General features: G+C 31.9%; 1 protein-coding gene and 1 long non-coding RNA gene across 5 annotated transcripts; one reads left to right on the forward strand and one right to left on the reverse strand.

Moving 5' to 3' along the window:
- The first annotated feature begins 867 nt into the window (after positions 1-867).
- On the forward strand, positions 868-19,253 carry LOC106376318 (protein DETOXIFICATION 23). The gene is made up of 8 exons (XM_013816383.3): positions 868-2,857; positions 10,179-10,720; positions 11,251-11,337; positions 11,770-11,826; positions 17,479-17,717; positions 18,166-18,284; positions 18,785-18,871; positions 18,997-19,253. The coding sequence occupies exons 1-8, from the start codon at positions 2,588-2,590 to the stop codon at positions 19,075-19,077; spliced, it is 1,482 nt and encodes a 493-aa protein (XP_013671837.2). The 5' UTR covers positions 868-2,587; the 3' UTR covers positions 19,078-19,253.
- LOC125587018 lies at positions 2,317-10,013 on the reverse strand. Of its 4 annotated transcripts, none has more exons than XR_007323598.1 (2): positions 6,401-10,013; positions 2,317-2,883 (listed from the first exon to the last, which is right to left on the reverse strand). It is a non-coding gene; the product is annotated as an uncharacterized LOC125587018 (long non-coding RNA). The 4 variants fall into 4 exon arrangements; XR_007323597.1 differs by having other exon boundaries at positions 2,317-2,894; XR_007323599.1 differs by lacking the exon at positions 2,317-2,883 and adding an exon at positions 3,414-3,674.
- Positions 19,254-19,511: the final 258 nt, after the last annotated feature.

Raw genomic sequence — 19,511 nt, forward strand, 5'->3', positions numbered from 1 at the left:
ATTATAAGTCGTCTGTGTATAATTAAATTTTGAAGTTTTTTTTTTCAATTGCAAAACTAACCTATGACGACTTAACTGTAAGTCGTCTACTTTTAAAAAAATATTATTATTTTAACTTTCGCCAGACGACTGAAATGTAAGTCGTCTGGGGAAGTCAAACTTCTGAAATTATCCAGTCAAATGCAAAACTAACCTATGACGACTGAAATGTAAGTCGTCTAGGTTCTTTGGAAATTTTTTTGAAACCAAACAAAAACAGACGACTTAACTTTCAGTCGTCTCAGGTTACAGATTTCAAAGTCAATTGCAAAAATAACCTCTGCGTTGACCAGAAGACTTCGAGGTAAGTTGTCTACAGCCAGACGACTTCCCAAGTAAGTCGTCTGACGAACAGATCTGGAAAAAAACTCGATGTCATACCTTAAATTGGTGAGATAAGTTCCTTAGCATACATAAGGCTTCTCCAAGCACACAGAATCACAAACGAAAGTAACCCACCCAGAATCGTTAGCTTCTATGACTCTATGAACCATAAAAATTTTAGAATCAAAATCTTGGGTTTTTTTAGCTCATTGTGGAGAGAAAGTGAGAGATATGTTGTGTTTAGTTCACAAGAATGGAAAAAGAAGAAGGGTAAATCGATTTTGGGAGCATTAAGAGCTTCAAATTGGTTGTTCATGGTGGTTGTGGTATTGATGACAATGGCAATCTTGTAATTACTTGAAGATGATGAGGGTGAGAGAGTAAAAATGTCATTTTCGAAAAAAAAAGAAAAAAAAAATTGATGGCATTTTCGTAAATTATATGAACTTGTGGGGTGAATAGGGCAAAACCAATTTTCAAAAAAAAAAGAGGTTAGTTTTGTGTTTGACTTTAAGTTATACGTCAATTCTGCAAAAAGCCCTAAAAACATAGGTATGTTATTAAAATAGAATAGAACATCTTCTTAACATGGCTGAAGCTTCATTTGTAATGTTAGCTCATAACTTGAAAACATAAAAGATATTTTTAGCATGAAGATTAGTTCTTAAGTTTATCATTAGAGAATTTGGCTCTAAATCTTCTCTTACAACTGTTGTTGTTGCTCTGTTGCTGGACATCTCCAAAACCTTCTTCACATAGCCTAAAACAACAAACCACTTGTTTAAGACTCTCCATGGAAGTCTGAGCTAAAAGAGTCCATCACAATATAGATTTTATCATGATCCTAATATGCATCGTAGAAATGAGGAAATTATCATGACCAGACAAAGTTTTCAAAATATTCACTTCTCTCCTCACATTTTCAATGGCAATAGCCGTCCTAATCTACACAATAATTACAAACAATCTAACAGATCTTATAACTGCTACAGAACCAGAAGACATTAAATCAAAAAGCACTTTTTTTTATCAAAAATCAAAAAGCAATAAACTTTGCTTTGTGAATAACATTAACAACGACTTGTTATCACCTTTCTTAGGCTTAAGAGCACAAAAATGGCCATGACAAACTTCATAAGCAAGCTCTTGGAGAGTCAAAGCTATTATTCAAACCCACGCTGCCCCCTTCCGATTCACGGAGGAGTGCCGTCTCGCGATGATGCATTTAGCCGAAGACGAAGGAGGATATGGCCGTTTGAAGAATCTCTTCGGCGTGGAGTTCCCAATAGTCATCGGAGATCTCGTTGGAGTCTTCTTGGAGAAAGAGTGAGATGAAATCAGACTGTAAAACATGAAAATGGGAGAAAGTACACATAACTCTTTTACTCTTTAGGAAAAGTACTCTACTACTTCAAATCAGAGAAAAAAACCGTCGAATTAGCCATATCACGGAGATATATATATATATGATAAGAGATATAGAGAAGATGGTTTCTAGAGGAGGAATATACACCTATTTATACTCTTAGTTAGAGGAATATACACCTATTTATACTCTTAGTTAGACAACTTCGCCAATAGAAGATCGCATTCAAGGCTAGATCGTGGGTGTTTGAATTAATAGGGGATTAAACACGATGAACAATTATATGGGTGCGTTAATCAGACAAAAATCAAAAGTAGGTGCAGATTCAAAGAGGAGATACGAAACCTTAATTCTCACGTAGATCATCCTTCACATAGAGCACATTAGGGCTAAATCATTTGGTCTATTGGGCCAGCGTCTAGAGCCCATAAATTAACAAAGTAAGCCTAAAAAATTAAAGTCGCGAGTTAATGAATCACCGTATAGAAATAGAGAGGATACATAATGTGATGTGGAAGCTCGAATTAGTGATGTGGTGCAACAGGAGAGAAAAATTATTACTTTATATAGTGATGTGGTGCAACAGGAGAGAAAAATTATTACTTTATATAATAAGGTATGCTTACATAAAAATATACGGTCAGTCTATCGTATTCGTACTTAACCAAATTGGCCGAATGTCAGACGTAATGGACTATTCTAATTTACCGTCAAAGGTTCTGGCATTAAACCGAACTAAACCAAATTCTTCAATCCGAACCAATTTGGCAAATAAGGATCTTAAAAAGAGGCGTAGGCCGGTATTCATTTCCTCTGCAAATAAACGACCCACTTTCTCTATTCATTCCCTCCAAAGCCATGGCCGGAGAAGGAGGAGAACTGACGGCGATCCTGCTTAAAAAGACGGCCGAGGAGGGTGGAGAAAATGATAAGTTGGATATGAAAGAGAAGGTTTGGAGGGAATCTAAGAAGTTATGGGTTGTGGCCGCGCCGGCTATCTTCACTAGATTCTCTACGTCGGGAGTATCTTTGATAAGTCAAGCTTTCATTGGCCACCTTGGCCCTACCGAGTTGGCTGCTTACTCTATCACTCTCACCGTTCTCCTCCGTTTCAGTAATGGAATCTTGGTGAGTACTCTTCTACTTTCTTGATTCTACAATATTACTACAGATTAATTAAGGACAATCATATGAAAATTAGATTAGTTCATCCACAAATCTTTTCTAGAAACTCGTATATTACTAAAAAAAATTCAAGAAAAGAAAGAAAATGTTTGTTCATAATAATGTATTATTATATTTTTGTCAAGAAGTTCTGATTAGATAATTAATGGTACAAATTGCTATTATATACACGTGAATGCTTAGATAGGTTTCTTGTCGGAGCCTGCTTTGGGTTTTACGAAATAAAAAATTTGCTACTCCAAATTATATTTAGACGGGTTTGAGTAAATATTATTCATAGTCGACGGGACTGTTCGTTTATGTAATTACCTTGTTCTTACGAAAGGCGGCAGAAAACATTTCATTGTTAACTAGAATTTAATCAGTGAAATAAAATAATAATAAAAGTTGGAAAATGCAAAATAACACCTTTAACAAAAAGTCGGAGAATATATTGATTCTACAAAATAGTTTAGAATAAATGTATGGTCAGAGAATATTTTAAAATAAGACGTAATAGTTCGGTCAAAAAGAAAAACTTAATATAACCAAAAAGATAGCAGTAACATGACCTATTGATACATGTAGTCCAACTATTTTAATATAATTATTAAAAAAAATTTATTATTAATTAAAAAAAAATATTATACAAAAACACAAATATTATACAAAAAACACAACTACGATAACATCTACTTTTGTTTTAAAATGTAGTAAGGGCTCATTCTCAGCAAGTGTGACAACTGACAATATTCATTGGCCGCAAATGTCCAATGGTGACCTGCCATTGCCATCGTTTGTGAGATTCGTAGATTCCCATCTACAGTGAAAATACTTAAAACTATTCAGTTGTAGGACATTAAAGTGTAATATGCTGCACGACAGACAATACAATTGTATAGTGTCAAGGTTTAATTATTACGCTAGATTTTGATCCGCACTTGGAAAACGCGGATTATTCTTTAGATTGTAAACAAAATTTGTGAATTAGTATTTTAGAATTGTTGTATATTATTATGATACAAAGTCATATTATATCGGAAAAAAATTGTTTAAAATTATATAATTTATCAATTAGTTTATTTAATTTTTTGTATATACATTTTTATGTAACTCTTTCTTAGGCATGGACATTGTATTGGACCTGGAAAACCAAACCAAAATCAACCCAAAAATATAGGTGCGATTTGGGTATGGGTCCATGGAAAAGTACACTATATTTTTTGGACCCTCGGCTCTCTGTTCGAGTCTTGGTCCTACCAGAGACTCAATCGGGTACCCTAAGTACCTGACATGTTTTGTTTATATTAGATATATTTGGATATTTCAGTTATGTTTTTGGTATTTCAAATTCTTGGGTTTGTGTTTTCGATTATAGTTTTGAGTTTTAGGTTAAATTTCAATTTTTTTTTAAATATACTTCCGGTATTCTGGAAAAAAATTGGGTATTTTTTGGTTCATCACGTCAGATTTCAGGGTCTTTTTGGGTATTTGAATATATTTTTAGTATTTGTTTGGGCTTTCAAGTATTTTTTTCGTGTTCTGGTATTTTTTGGGATTTTCGGGTAAAAAATTCTTTTTGTGTCCTAAATACTCAAACCAATCCGGATCCGTTTCATATCCAAAAGTTATTGGTATTTTACAGGTATTTGAATTATGGACACGAATCGACTTGAACCCGAAAAACCCAGGTTGGACCCGAAAAACCCGACATGAACCCGGAACACTTGACCAGAACACAAACCAAAAATTTTCAAAGACCTAGTTATGTCCAAATGTTTAAGACCCGAAAAATCCGGACCCAAAAATATATGATCCGCGAAGACCCGAATGCCCAAACTTACTCTTTCTCATTATTTTTTGTGTGGATTTTATAAGAGCTATATTTGTTGAACATGTAAAACTTAAGATTTACTTAGAAGATTTTGATTTATTTAATAGTCTACATTTTGTAAGGTTTTTAAGAGTTTCTAAACTTATCTTAAATAACATATTTTATTATAAATTATTTTATAAAAAAAATTGAAGTAAAATATGTAATTTTGTTGTTAACATATGATTTGATAAAGTGTTTTATTAAATTTAATTTTGTAAATATTTTGAACTATATAATGTAAGATGACATAATATTATATGATGTATGATATGTGCTAACTCGTAAATAAATTTCAAAATATATTAAAGTTAATAAAGTTAGTGGATTTAAATAGCATATCTACATTATTCCTTTTTGCTTAAAATATGTTGTAACAATATATGCTATATACTCGTTTTAAAAAATAAGGTAAAAATATAAGAATAATCAATTATGATTTCTTTTAAATTTAGATGCCTTTAAAAATAAGGTATATTCTTAGCAAATATACGAAAAAAAAAATTAGGATTGATTTATTTTGATATCTTGGTTGTTACAAATTAACAACATGATAAAAATATACAAATACAATTTCAATCACTTTTGGAAATTATATTAAATGTTTTCAATATCTATATTTAAGTTTGTTATAATGTTGTGATAGATATACTGACTCATTTAAATGATAGATATTTAAACATTAGTGATTGCATGGCTCACTAAAGCCTTGTTATGGTGTATAACATTGGTTCTTCGATTTTTTTAATTTCCTAAACTGAGAAACTGCGAAAGAGTAGGCTGAGTGCATTGGAGGCGATTTTTTAAGAATATAGTATCTTTTTGGTTTCGAGATTCATATATAACGTTTTTATAAGATGAATTTAAGGAATGACCGAGTGTTTCCCAAAAAAGAATTGCTGAGAACATTGTATATCACTTTTCACGGTAGAACACAATTCTATAAATGTAGATGGTGGGTTGCTATTTCAGTTTTACATGTATAACGTTATGTATTTCATTTGTTTACCACATGATACGTAGAGAATCTATACTATTAAAAGAGAATCATTTTGAAAAAATCTACTTAAACAAAGTTGTTGCATCTTTCCATTTTTATAGTCCAACCTATAACATAAAACCAAATATTATAAATGACCTCTATTATAGCAACCAAATAAACCCTCTTAACATTTTTTATAAAACCTATAATTGTTTATTGTCCTTAAATGTTATAATCAAAACCGACAACCTATAACCTTTAAATATGTACATACGTTTTCTCTATATAAAATGTATAGAATGTATATATAAAATGTACAGCACCATTCGATAGAAACATTTTATATAGAGAAAATGTATGTACATATTTAAAGGTTATAGGTTGTCGATTTTGATTATAACATTTAAGGACAATAAACAATTATAGGTTTTATAAAAAATGTTAAGAGGGTTTATTTGGTTGCTATAATAGAGGTCATTTATAATATTTGGTTATATGTTATAGGTTGGGCTATAAAAATGGATAGATGCAACAACCTTATTTAAGTAGATTTTTTCAAAATGATTTTTTTTTAATAGTATAGATAGATGCATACCGCACGAGTTTATATACATTAACTATTCACAAACAAATATGAGTGGAAGACACAAACCGGAGACTGGATTAAGGAAGTAGCAACACCTGCCTCCGTTACATTAACCGCTGAAAATACAAGAAAACTGTGATATCTATCTGAAATCTGGACAATGGCTTTTACCAAAAGAAAAAAAAAGCTGAACAATGGCATATCAATACATGTTTTTCACATGTATGCTACATGTCATGTTTTTCATTAGTCTTTAATCGCGCATCTGTTTTCTTGCTCGTGTTCCTTGATCTTTGAATATGGAAGGAAGTTATAGATTGCTCTCTTATATACAAATCTACTTACTTAATCATAACTTCTATCCAACTAACTTATAGAGAGCAGTAAAAAAAAGGATGAGTAATTTGGCCTTATCCAATGAAAACAATACTAGGCAATTTGTGATCATGAAGCGCAAGCTTCTAGAAATTTAATCATACTTTCCCCAGTGTTTTACTAAATCTCTTTAGAATTCATTTTCTTAGTGGATCATCAGAAATTGAATACAAACTTAAGCCTATATAGATTCATTCTCACCATCCACATAAACGTTATCACGTCATCATCCTATCGAGTTCATATATCTAGAGTCAGAATCTTTCTAGCTATATCGTATTGGTATTTGATATGTAGCTACATTAAAAAATTTAACTAAAACATAAGAGTAAACTTATCAGTGGTTCATGGTCATATTTACATCAATATCTAAACTAGAAACCCTTTCGAACAACGAGAAGAAGAGGAAAAATACCTCCGAGAATCACCAAAATCTAGATTAGTTCGACAATGGAGAACAGACGCCGAGAAAAAAGAGGGGATGGGAGAGCAACCTACGGTCCGACGAGGTCGCAGGGATCCGAAGAGCCTCCACCCAAATCGCAGATCTGGTTTTTAGTTGATAGGAAAAAGAGACGTGGGTGTATCGATGTTCTAATTTCTTGAAAGAGAAAGTAAATCAAGATTTTTTTTGGTTAACAATAGAAGTCCCGGACCGTACCAATGGTAATTTGAACCCGGGGCACAAAGAAACCAAAGCAAATTGGTGGTTTTACTCATTATTTTTTTAATAGAAATTTATGGTTTTAGATATGTTGACTTTGACTGGCCATTAAGATGGGCATGAGTAAATCATACGAAAGGATGTAGTGGTCATTCATCAAAGCAGTTATGTGAAAGATGGGATTTTCAAAAAATTGGATTACCTGGATAATGCGATATATCTCTTCGTACTTCTTCGGTTAAGTACAAGGTGCTTATGAATGGGCAGCCCAAGAGAGTATTGTTCCGGAGAGAGGATTACGCCAAAGAGATCTTTTGTCTCCTTTCATCTTTATTCTATGCATGGAAGCGCTTGTTAGCCTTATAAATTATGCAGAGAACCAAGGGAAGATAAAGGGGATGCATGTTACACGCTCGTGTCCCTCGGTATCCCACCCTTTTTTTTTGCTAATGATAGCCTTTTCTTTTGTAAGGTGGAGTCAGTGAATGTGAAGAAGTGATGAAAATGGTAGGGAAATATGGAAAAACACCAGGCTAATGTATCAACTTTGATAAATCCTCTATACTCTTTGGTAAGAGGATCGGCGCAAATGTTAGACAACAAATTAAAGATATATTTGGGATCCAGAATGAAGGAGGAATGGGTACATATCTTGGAATCCCAGAAGATATTAGCGGCTCCAAATGTAAACTTTTTGCTTTTCCCAAGTACAAACTAATGCATAGAGTGAATGGATGGACGGGAAGATGGCTATCAAAAGAAGGGAAGGAAGTCTTAATCAAATCTATATTGTTAGCTCTTCCAACTTATGTTATGTCTAGCTTTTTGCTCCCACTGGAGAAATGTGAGAACTTCACAAGTACCATTGCACAGTTCTGGTGGAGCTCAAAATGGGAAAAGATGAGTTTACCGAGAGAAGAAGGCGGGATTGGTTTCCGTATGATCCATGAGTTCAACCTGGCATTACTAGCAAAACAACTTTGGTGATTAGTACAGTACCCTGATTCCTTAGTAGCTCGAGTCTTGAGAGAAATATATTACAGAATGATTTCGCCTTTGCGAATGAGTTCAGCAAGCAGCTCGTCCTATGTATGGACTAGTATCTCAGCGGCACGAAAATAACTACTATTGGGAATTAGGAAAAAAATACATTCTGGATATGAGGTTAAGTTTTGGGAGGACCCTTGGATTCCTACTTCACCAGCTAGACCGCCTCGATCAATTGCCCCAGTTTTGCATTCGAATATGAGAGTCAGTGATCTCATTAATGGTGAAACAAATGAATGGAATTTTGGACTACTAGAGAATTATGTTGCCCCCAATGATATTCCTCTCATAAGAAGTTTGACCATAAGTTTAACTCATCGCCGAGATACATTCCGTTGGAATTTCACTAAGAATGGTCACTATACGGTAAAATCGGGATACTGGGTAGCTCGAAATCTAATGAGGACTGAAGAAGAGAAGGAGATCCAAGAACCCATGATATGAGGTTAAGCCTTTGCTTGGAAGGTAAAAGCACCTCAGAAGATATGTCATCTTATGTGGCAACTGATAACAGGACAAGTGGCTGTAACGAGAAATCTAATACGCTGTAATATGAGATTCGATAACTACTGTCCAAGATGTGGATAACCAGAAGAAACTGTTACTCATGACATATTTGAATGCCCTCCAGCATTACAAGTATGGTCCCTTTCGACAACAACATCTAGTCCTAACATTTTCGCGCTACCGAGCATTTATGCTAATATGGATTATCTCTTTTGGAGGAAGAATAGCATTGTTGAGCCAGCTTGACAAGGACCCTTACCCATGGATAATCTGGTATATCTGGAAGGCTCGGAATGACAAACTATTTAGGAGGATAGACAGGGATCCTTTGGAATTAGTCCGATATGCGAAAAGTGAATGTCATGCTTGGTATAATGCAACTGAGATGGTACACTCATTCCACATGAGCATAGCAGTGAGGAACCCCAAGTCATAAGCTTGGAAAATATTTGTATGATGGATGGTTCATGGACTTTCACGGCTCAGTTTAGTGGTTGCGGATGGGTTTAGAAGGATAGTATGGGAAAATTTCAACTTATGGGGACGCGAAACTTAAGTAGGCGAAAGACTGCTTTACATTGGAAGTGGAAGCACTGCGTTGGGCAATGGAGAGAATGCTTCAACATTCGTCATGTCAGAGTTTTGGGACACACTGCAAAAATCTAACTGAGATGGTAAAGGAGCCTCAAGCTTGGCCAAGTTTTTCAACTGAATTGGAGGCGATAAAGACGCTGCATATATGTTTTCCGGACTTCAAGACTTCTCACATCCCAAGAGAACATAATGGAATTTTGGATTCTTTAGCTAAGATCGCGAGATTATTTCAAAGGGAACTTTGTTACATTGGTTGTTTTATTTCGATCTGCATACCCAAACCACCTCAAGTTCTTTGAGTAATAGAATAGCATTTGGATGCAAAAAAAAACAAAAAAAAAAAGATATGTTGGCTTTTTGATATGACGATAAATTTAGAGAAAACCTCCAAATATAATGGTTTGACAAATTTTGTATTTTTTCTTTTTTTTTCAATGTTTATTATTTGATTAACAAATTATTTATCTATAGTAATGAGTATATTATTTAGCAATAGAGAAATATACACAAATATTAACTTTTTCTAACCAACAGACAGATCTCGTAGTAACTTTAATAACATATACATGGCTTGAATTTGATTATGAACATTATATTATTGAAATTCACTATTGAGTCATTTTTACCATGTATTAATACACCTTCAATGACATGCAGTTAGGTATGGCTAGTGCACTAGAAACACTATGTGGTCAAGCCTACGGAGCAAAACAATATCATATGCTAGGGATTTACCTCCAAAGATCATGGCTCGTCCTCATAGGCAGTACCATTTGCCTCACGCCCATCTACATTTTCGCTGGTCCTATCCTCTTAGCCCTAGGTCAAGAAGAACGCCTTGTCCGTATAGCTCGAGTCATAGCCCTATGGGTCATAGGCATCAACTTCTCCTTCGTGCCTTCCTTCACCTGCCAAATGTTCCTCCAGGCTCAGAGCAAGAACAAGATCATTGCCTATGTCGCTGCTATCTCCTTAGGGGTTCACGTTTTCTTGTCTTGGCTACTAATGGTTCATTTCGACTTTGGGATCGCTGGTGCAATGACCTCATCGCTCGTAGCACATTGGTTGCCTAATATTGCTCAGCTCTTGTACGTAATATGTGGTGGGTGTAAGGACACATGGAGAGGATTTTCGTGGTTTGCTTTCAAAGATCTTTGGCCAGTATTCAAATTATCTTTGGCTTCCGGTGGCATGACGTGGTATGTTTTTCTAAATTTTCTGAAGTCTTATAGAGTCGATCATTTAGAATATTAAGAAATGTCTCGTTGAACAAGCATATATATAATTTATACATATACGAGAGCTGTAGTAGAATCATGTGATATTAGATTAAAGTCGAGGATGAGGTTAATTTGTAGTCACTGTGGTTTTCCTCTTTGCGATGTTAAATGCTTTGAAAATGCCCAACTTTCTTCATTAGTTTTGTATTAAGGGTACCGATATAAGAGATGGATTGTTTATGCATATTTATAAAATATGAGAAAGTTTACAGTATCAAAAACGGAATTACATTCATTCACCTTGTCAAAGATTGATAAAGTTTGAATATAATGTTAGATTAACCAAAAAGTCTGAATATACGTTTTATATTGTTTTAGCATTTTTGTCAAGTGAGAAATAGTAATTTCTTTTGATACTTATATTGGGCAGTTGAATATACGTTTTATATTGTTTTAGCATTTTTGTCAAGTGAGAAATAGTAATTTCTTTTGATACTTATATTGGGCAGTTTGGAAGTATGGTACAACTCGATATTGATCTTGCTCACAGGAAATTTAAAAAACGCTGAGGTTTCTCTCAACGCACTTGCAATCTGGTAAGCTTTCTCCGGTCTTTTGAAGGTATACTCATGCATTTGTACATTTGTCTTTAGGTTATATAGTGGTCTGAAAGCAATACATAATATTCACTAGTGCGAATCAAAAATGATAGGTTAAGCCGTTAAGGTAACTAATCGTATTTGGACTCTCTAGTTGGAAACAAAAGGAATTAAAAGCAGAATCGTTTTGCGTTTTATGATTTTATTTGTCATGTGCAAATGCAACCATTTGCGAGTTTTTAGTCGTGTAAAATTTGTCTGTATAGATTTTGTAATTCTGTTATCATCCCTATGTTATTTTTGCCAAAGGAATTAGGATCTATTATCATCCCTATGTTTTTAGGTTTGACAATTATTCTATTCTACAATATTACTTAAAAGAAACTTAGTTAAGGAGTGATCGTTAATTATTTGATGAAAATTTTGCAGCATCAATATAAATGCACTGGAGATGATGGTAGCCTGCGGCTTCATGGCAGCAGCAAGGTTATTAAATCATACATATCATATTTTTAGACAAATATTGAGGATTTATTAATATACAAATTTAGCATTGATGAAAACTATAGTCTAGCTAAAAGACAAACAATATATACTAATAAAAGAAAATCATTCCGAAAAAATTATACTTAAACAAGGTTGTTGTACCTATTCATTTTTAACATATGAATTAAACTAAATATATCTAAACTATTAATACGTTGTATTTTCTATTTTTCTCTTATATCCTATTGTTTATTATCCTATTTTTGTGGACACCATTATTTTCAAAAATATCCTAATAATAATGCCTACTATCTAGGATTCATATTTTGAATCATTATTAAATTAGTGATTACATACCTTACGATTTCAAATATGAAAACACTATTTTATTAAATAAAGTTGACATATCTACTTCGATTCATGCATAAGAGCCCTCATTTAACTGGTATATGCAAATCAGACATTGCTCTTTTCTTCCACCTGCAAATATTAAACACGAACAACCGACTTTAGAGCTGCAACATTAAAATGTTATTAGTAATTATTCAAAATGTCATATAAGAAAGTTTTGATGATGGGGAACAAAATTAAACAATACTTATTATATACAAATCAGTAGAAAATTTTTTTTAGCCACATATGTTATTATTAAAAATATAATTATTCAAAATTATAGTATAACAATATACTACAATAATATGACTATAACCCATCAGGATCATATATATCGAATTCGACCACGTGATATATCATTTTTTAAAAAATCAAATTAATATATTTGAGACCACGGGTTTGTTTCTTTTAAATTTTGTTAGATTCAAATGTTTTTTTCATAAAGACCACCTCCAACAATAGTGGGTTCTTGGGGTTTTTACCGGATTATATCAGATTTTTAATTAACATTTTTTTTTAATCTAAACCAGATTATATACAGGGTTCCGTGTCTACTGTCCGACCATGGCTCTGATTCGGATAGGAAAACATTTCTCAAAATTCAAACATCATAACAGAAAACTCTTATATTATTTTTTCTAATAAAAATTTATAAATTCATGCAAATTTTACCGAAATTGTCAACAAAAAACATACTCGTGCTTTGAAAACTGGTGAAAAAGTAGGATCTTTTAAATTGAATATAGATAAAATAGAATATATTGATGGTTATAATTATGATACAAATATGTGACACTAGAAATTCATTTTCAATTTAAAATCAACTCATATCGTTACTACATTTCAATAATGAAAACACATTGTTATTCAGTATAGAATACATATATACTCTTAAATCACACATATAATCTTTAAATCTATTTCGAACAAATACCACACCTTGATTTTTTTTTGAAAAAACATAAAAAATTTAAGATTCAAAACAAAATATAAAGGTAGTTTTTCAATCAATATTGGATCAATAGGTGAAAAAACAAACCCGCACTTTTAAGTGCGGATCAAAATCTAGTCTATACTATTAAAAATGATCATCTTAAAAATCTACTTAAAAAGTTGTTGCACATATTTATTTTGATCCAACCTATTATACACAACCAAATGTTATGACTACCCTTATTATACCAAATAAATAATATCCTACTAGGTTAAGACTCGTGCCTTGCGAATAGTAACCATTAGATACAAATTATTTTTATGTATTATATATTCTTTTATATATTATGAAATAAAATAAATATATAGAATAATTAAAATTTTACGTATATAGTTATATTGGTGCAAATACATGAATAAATTTTATTAATCCAAACAAATTTTTTTTTTATTTTATATGGCATGTAACTGAAATGTAAATGATATTAACATAGATATATAGTATATTTTCAATATAGATATCTATTAAATAAAGATTTCTACTCATACTGTTTTTTATCATATGTATTTTTTATTAAAAAAAAACTTTAAATCACTGATAACAAAAAATTTGTTGTGGGATGTTTAATAATTTTAGTAATTTATAATTTTAAAAACAAAATTCAATGTGAAGTTTAAAATTTTAATATTAAGTTGTCAATGTTTGTTCACAGCTTTTATCAAAAAAACATGTTCAAAGAATATTTCAAAATTAAAATATTTATGTATTTTAATATATATATCTTTTAATCTTAATATTTATTGTACGAGACTTCCTACTTATATGATTTTGTAATCATTTGTATCTTTTTATAACAAAATTTTAAACCATGGTTCACAAAATTTTTAAAGTGAGAATTTTAGCAGTTTTAGTAATTTATAGTCGTTTTAAAAAAATTCAGAATATAATATATATGGAATATCTAAATGTTTATTATATGGTTAATGTGGTTGTTTAATTTATTTTAATAAGTTAAAATTATAAAATGATAGATGATAGAATAATTTTAATAAAGTTTTTATTACTCAAAATCATCAATTGTCATATAAACTTTAGCCACATTAGGCAATTCTGTAATTTTTATTTAAGAAAAAAATAAAGAACATTAATAATTAATTTATGGTTAGTGTAATAAAAAGCTTATTATATATTTAAATGGACCAACCTATTTCTCTAATGATTCTAAAAATCATTGTAGTGATGACACGTGGCTAGATCAAATGTTGTAATGTTTCTTTTTAATATATAAGGGATTACATTTTAATAAATCCCACTATTAATTCAACTAAAGTATCTACGGAAGATCTTGACTTTATAAACATTTTTTTTGGTAAACATGTTAAAATATATTACCACTTTTTAATTTTTTACAGACCACATAGATTACAAAGAGACAGAGAACAGAAACAAATCTAAACAGAAACTCGAATCTAAGCATATAGGGGACCGACACTACCAGCAAGCAGCTAACCGGAGAACACAACCTAATTGGAAAAAAGCGCTTGCCACAAAAGGAAGACCCGCAGTGAAAACGAGAGACATAACCCGGTAGAGTTGGCTTGCCCGATGATCCGCTCTTAATGATTGGGCACAACCAAAAACAGCTCGCGGAAGCCCTCGTAACCTGCATTCAACACGGACAGACAGCAAAACTAGAGACCAAGCACACCCACAAGAACAGAGACAGAGCTTTATTCGGTAAGAGAAACCTCCAAGAGTCGCCACTAGCCGTAGAACCTACACATAAGAAAACAGAAACAGGCAGCACCACCTATGAAAAGCGGTCAGTAGCAGCCCTAGATCTTGCTCCTGAAACCAGCCTGTCCAGCACGCGTTGCCACCGATCGAGAAAGAGAGTACCGGTTGACAAGACCAGCCCCACTCCGTCTCACGCACCCCCACAACAGAGAACCCGCGGCAGATCTTCCAATCTTGGAACAAAGACATCTCTTAAGGCTCTCCGAGAACAAGACCGACAGATCCTAAGAAACGCGCGACCGAAGACTCTGAACAAACAAAGGTACACCGCACCCTCACCGTTAGAAGAACACCGACGAACGCTCAGACCATGCGGGACTTTTCTCCCACGCCGAGAAGGAGGAGCACTGAAGACAAAGAAGAAAACAAATCTCTTCCAGCAGCCAGATCTGACACCAGACCGTGACCACCGTCTCCTTGCTCGACCCAAAGAAACCCCTCACCGGGCCCATCTCTATGCTTCTCCAAAACTCAGAGTAGAAGAATGCCGGATCTGAACCGCAGAGGCGTGAACTCAGAGCACCGAAAAAGGAAACACGGAGAGAGAGGAAGGAAGATAGGCGAGACTGAAGAGAAGCAAAGAAAGAGGAGGGGAGACCGGAAGCGACGAAGAGGCCGCCGGCCGCCCAAGCTCAAATCAGATCTAGGGTTTCTTTTAGTTGAGATCGTTTAAGAGAGAGAGAGCGTGTTTTTTTTTCTCTTTGACTTGACTTTATAAACATACTAGGAGTTTTCCTCCGCCAGCGCAGATATAAAATATTTAAAAATGTTATATATAAATAAAATTTTCTATTTTTATATTTTACTTTTATTAGTTTAAAAAATAAAACCATAATGTAATTGTTTTTAGTTTGATTTATTCAAGTTTACTTTGACCTTTTAATTTTGCATTATTTAACTTTTGATAAAAATTCTTTATTTAATTACCATTTTTAAATATGTCTTTGTAAATATATAAATTATTTCTAATAATATATACATTAAATAAAAATAACTTATATACGTTGATAAAATATATTTTAAACTACACTTATTTTAATAATAAAAATATGATTCATATATTGATGTAAAATTTTAATATTCGTAATTATTATTTATATATAAAAACATATTATTTTAATAGATATAGAAAAGTTATTAGGTATCATAAAATCTTACCAAAATGAATATTTACTGAGAAAAAATATTTTTGATATAAAATTTATTAGTTATTACTATATTATGAAACTTTTCCAAAAATATAAATCCGTATATAGAAAATCATCATTATTATATTTAAGAAATCTTACCAAAAACATAAATCTAAATATAGTAAATTTCACATGTCACAATTAGATTTATGCCATGTCATATTTCTTTTAAGCCATATCATCATTTTTTTTTTATGAAAGTTAATGTTGTGATGACACATATACAAATCACTTCTCAAATATAGTCTAGGAGATATCCATATTAAATAAATGTTGCTATGGTATATCTCGACGCGAATCATTTAAAAAAAAACATTTGATATCAAACATACTGACATAATAAAACTGAAATAACATATCATCCAAATCCTCTTTATTCTAACTACTTTAGAAAAGACGAATTATCCAAATGTCTTCAGTTTCAGATGTTTATAGAGGAATAAGCTATAGAACCATCACCAGAGTCGATAGACCTATCGACGTGAATCATTTTTTTTTTTTTTAACTTTTGATATCAAACATACTAACATAATAAAACTGAAATAACATATCATCCAAATGCTCTTTATTCGAACTACTTTAGAAAAGACGAAATCAAAATGTCTTCAGTTTCAGATATGCGATATGAAGTTAAACAATAAGGTAATAAATTTATCTGGTTTCAAGTTGTTAGATAAGATAAAAAGATAGTAGTATTTAGAAAACATTAATATAAAATATGTACCCATAAAAATTATAAAATAATAATTACTATATATTATATATAAACATAAACAAGACATTTTATTGCTTAAAATTAATTTCACATGTAATTTTATTTTCCTTTCAATTTTTCATGTTTTTATCGAATTGCATCTACAAATCATTTGTATTATATGGTATGTATTCAAGACACATAAAATGTATCAAATAATTTTAAAAAATAGATTAAATTCAAAATAAATTTAATTAAAATATAATATCTTTAGATATAAACTATTTAAATGAAAATATAACAAAATAATATTTTAACTAATAACTATAATATTAATAATACATTACTGTATTGGATATTATTATTTTATATATTTTTACTATATTCTTTTTTTCTTTTTGAACAATTAAATTATTTTAAAAATATAGATGTTTAATAATAATTTTTTAATAATTTTAAGTTAATAAAATTCTATTGTCTCGATATTATTCATTTATAGAATTTTTAGAGAGCATCTCTTACTACTATATATAATATATGCATATATAAATCTCTCTCTATAAACATATGAATATACAGATGTGTCTACATAGGAATTCTATCAGTGTTTACTTATTATTCTTTTGTAATAATATATGTAATAGTGTAAGAGTTTCAAACGAGATTGGAAGTGGAAACTCTAAAGGAGCCAAATTTGCTACAATGATAGTAGTCTTGACGTCACTATCAGTAGGAGTCATTCTCTTCTTTGTCTTCCTATTTCTGAGTGGAAGGGTTTCGTACATTTTCACAACAAGTGAACTTGTTGCCGCACAAGTAGCCGATCTTTCTCCAATCTTAGCCTTTTCCATCCTCTTAAACAGTGTACAGCCTGTTCTCTCCGGTACGCATTTCCTCTCTTGATCTGAATGTCGTGTTTACCATTAGCCATCGACTCCATGGAAAATTTGTAAGATGTTGTTTTAGCGATCACGTTATATATTTTTTTTTTTTTTTTTTTGCGATCACGATATATTTCATGCATGGACCGTATATCCTAGAACTTTCTATTACCCGGTTCATATATTTTAGGTTTTCAGGTATGCATGGTTTTGTATCTTGGGTAGTTTTCGGGTGATAAGGAGTAAGGACAAGTAACTATTCGAATAAGACGATTATATGATATCCATTTAATCACTTTCATTTATAATGACTTCCTACTGTTATTACCGTTACTGGGCCCTAGACCCTGTAACCTAGCATTATGCATGTATTCAATAATGGACATCGTTAATATCGATAAGAAACTTAAACCTGACCATATGTTCATGAACCGTTTATAATCGGAGCAGGAGTTGCTGTTGGAGGGGGATGGCAAAAATATGTTACATACGTTAACCTTGCTTGCTATTACCTTGTGGGGATTCCTACTGGTATTTTCCTTGGCTATGTCGTGGATTTGCAAGTCAAAGTAAGTCTATTATTTTCTTAGTTTGTTTTCAAATCTATACATTAATAGTTTAGTTACATACTTTTTTTTTCTTTTTCAATAGTTTAATTAAGAGAAAAAGACAAAAATAGCACTAAATCAAGTTTTTGTTTCCAAACTAGCACTCAAGGTCAAAAGTCACAAAAATAGCACTTAACGTTTTATCAAAAGTCACAAACTTAGGGTTTAGAGTTAAAGGGTGGGGTTTAGGATTTAGGGTTTAGGGTTTAGGGTTTAGGGTTTAGAGTTTAGGGTTTAGGGTTTAGAGTTGAGAAATGAGGTTTTGGGGATAAGATTTCAAATTTTGAAAAATAAAAAAAATTAAAATTTTCAAAGGATAAACTTAGAAAGGTGCTATTTTGGTCATTTTAGTTTTTGAGTGCTATTTTTGTGATATAAACTTAGAAAGGTGCTATTTTAGAGATTTGCCCTTTAATTAACATACAAATCATTTATTTTTATTTTTTTGCCAATTTTTTTAGGGTGTTTGGTTAGGAATGATATTTGGAATCTTGGTTCAGACTTGTGTGCTTACCATAATGACTATGAAAACAGACTGGGATAAACAGGTACATAAATACAATTTATCAAATTTTTATTAGAACTGTTCGAAACTTTTCTCAAATTTTTTAACACATTTGTTAGAACAAAAAAAGTTGAATAATTTATATTTTTATTGTTAAAATCATTTCAGGTGTCTGTTTCGCAACGACGTCTGAACCGTTGGGTTGAACCAGAATCAAGAGGTCGAAACCAAACTTCGCCAAGAGAATAACTTTAAAGATTGAGCTAAAACATAATTTTTGTGATTAACTATAAGCCATATTCCACTCTTGAAAGTATACACTTATGTGTGTTCATTTAAAATAAGTTTGAGATACACTGTTAACGAATTTAGACGCCAAAGAGAGGTCCTTGTCTCTCACTGATCAAATTCACGTAATTTATATATATGTCAAAGGAAGCTGAACCTGCTCTCAGAAGAAGAGTCTTCAAGCTCAGCTGAAGCTGATATCATTGGACAAGTTCCTAAAAAGCCCACACGAATCCGGAAAAGGTAATTCAAAGCCCAACTGTCGCTCCTCCTCTTCCTTTGTTACCACAACATTCAACGTTTATGTACCATGTACAAAAATTTCAGCTCACATGTTCAACAACTCTAATATATTCGATTGTCTCAGCCCATGTTCATGTGTTGATGCTACTAAA

The sequence above is a fragment of the Brassica napus genome, chromosome C5 (genome assembly GCF_020379485.1).
Source record: "Brassica napus cultivar Da-Ae chromosome C5, Da-Ae, whole genome shotgun sequence".
Lineage (NCBI taxonomy): Eukaryota > Viridiplantae > Streptophyta > Magnoliopsida > Brassicales > Brassicaceae > Brassica > Brassica napus.

Coding starts and splice junctions, on each gene's coding strand:
- LOC106376318 (XM_013816383.3), top strand. CDS start 2,588: ATGGCCGGAGAAGGAGGAGAACTGACGGCGATCCTGCTTAAAAAGACG. Junction 2,858..10,178: donor GTTTCAGTAATGGAATCTTG/GTGAGTACTCTT, acceptor AATGACATGCAG/TTAGGTATGGCTAGTGCACT. Junction 18,872..18,996: donor AAACAGACTGGGATAAACAG/GTACATAAATAC, acceptor AAATCATTTCAG/GTGTCTGTTTCGCAACGACG.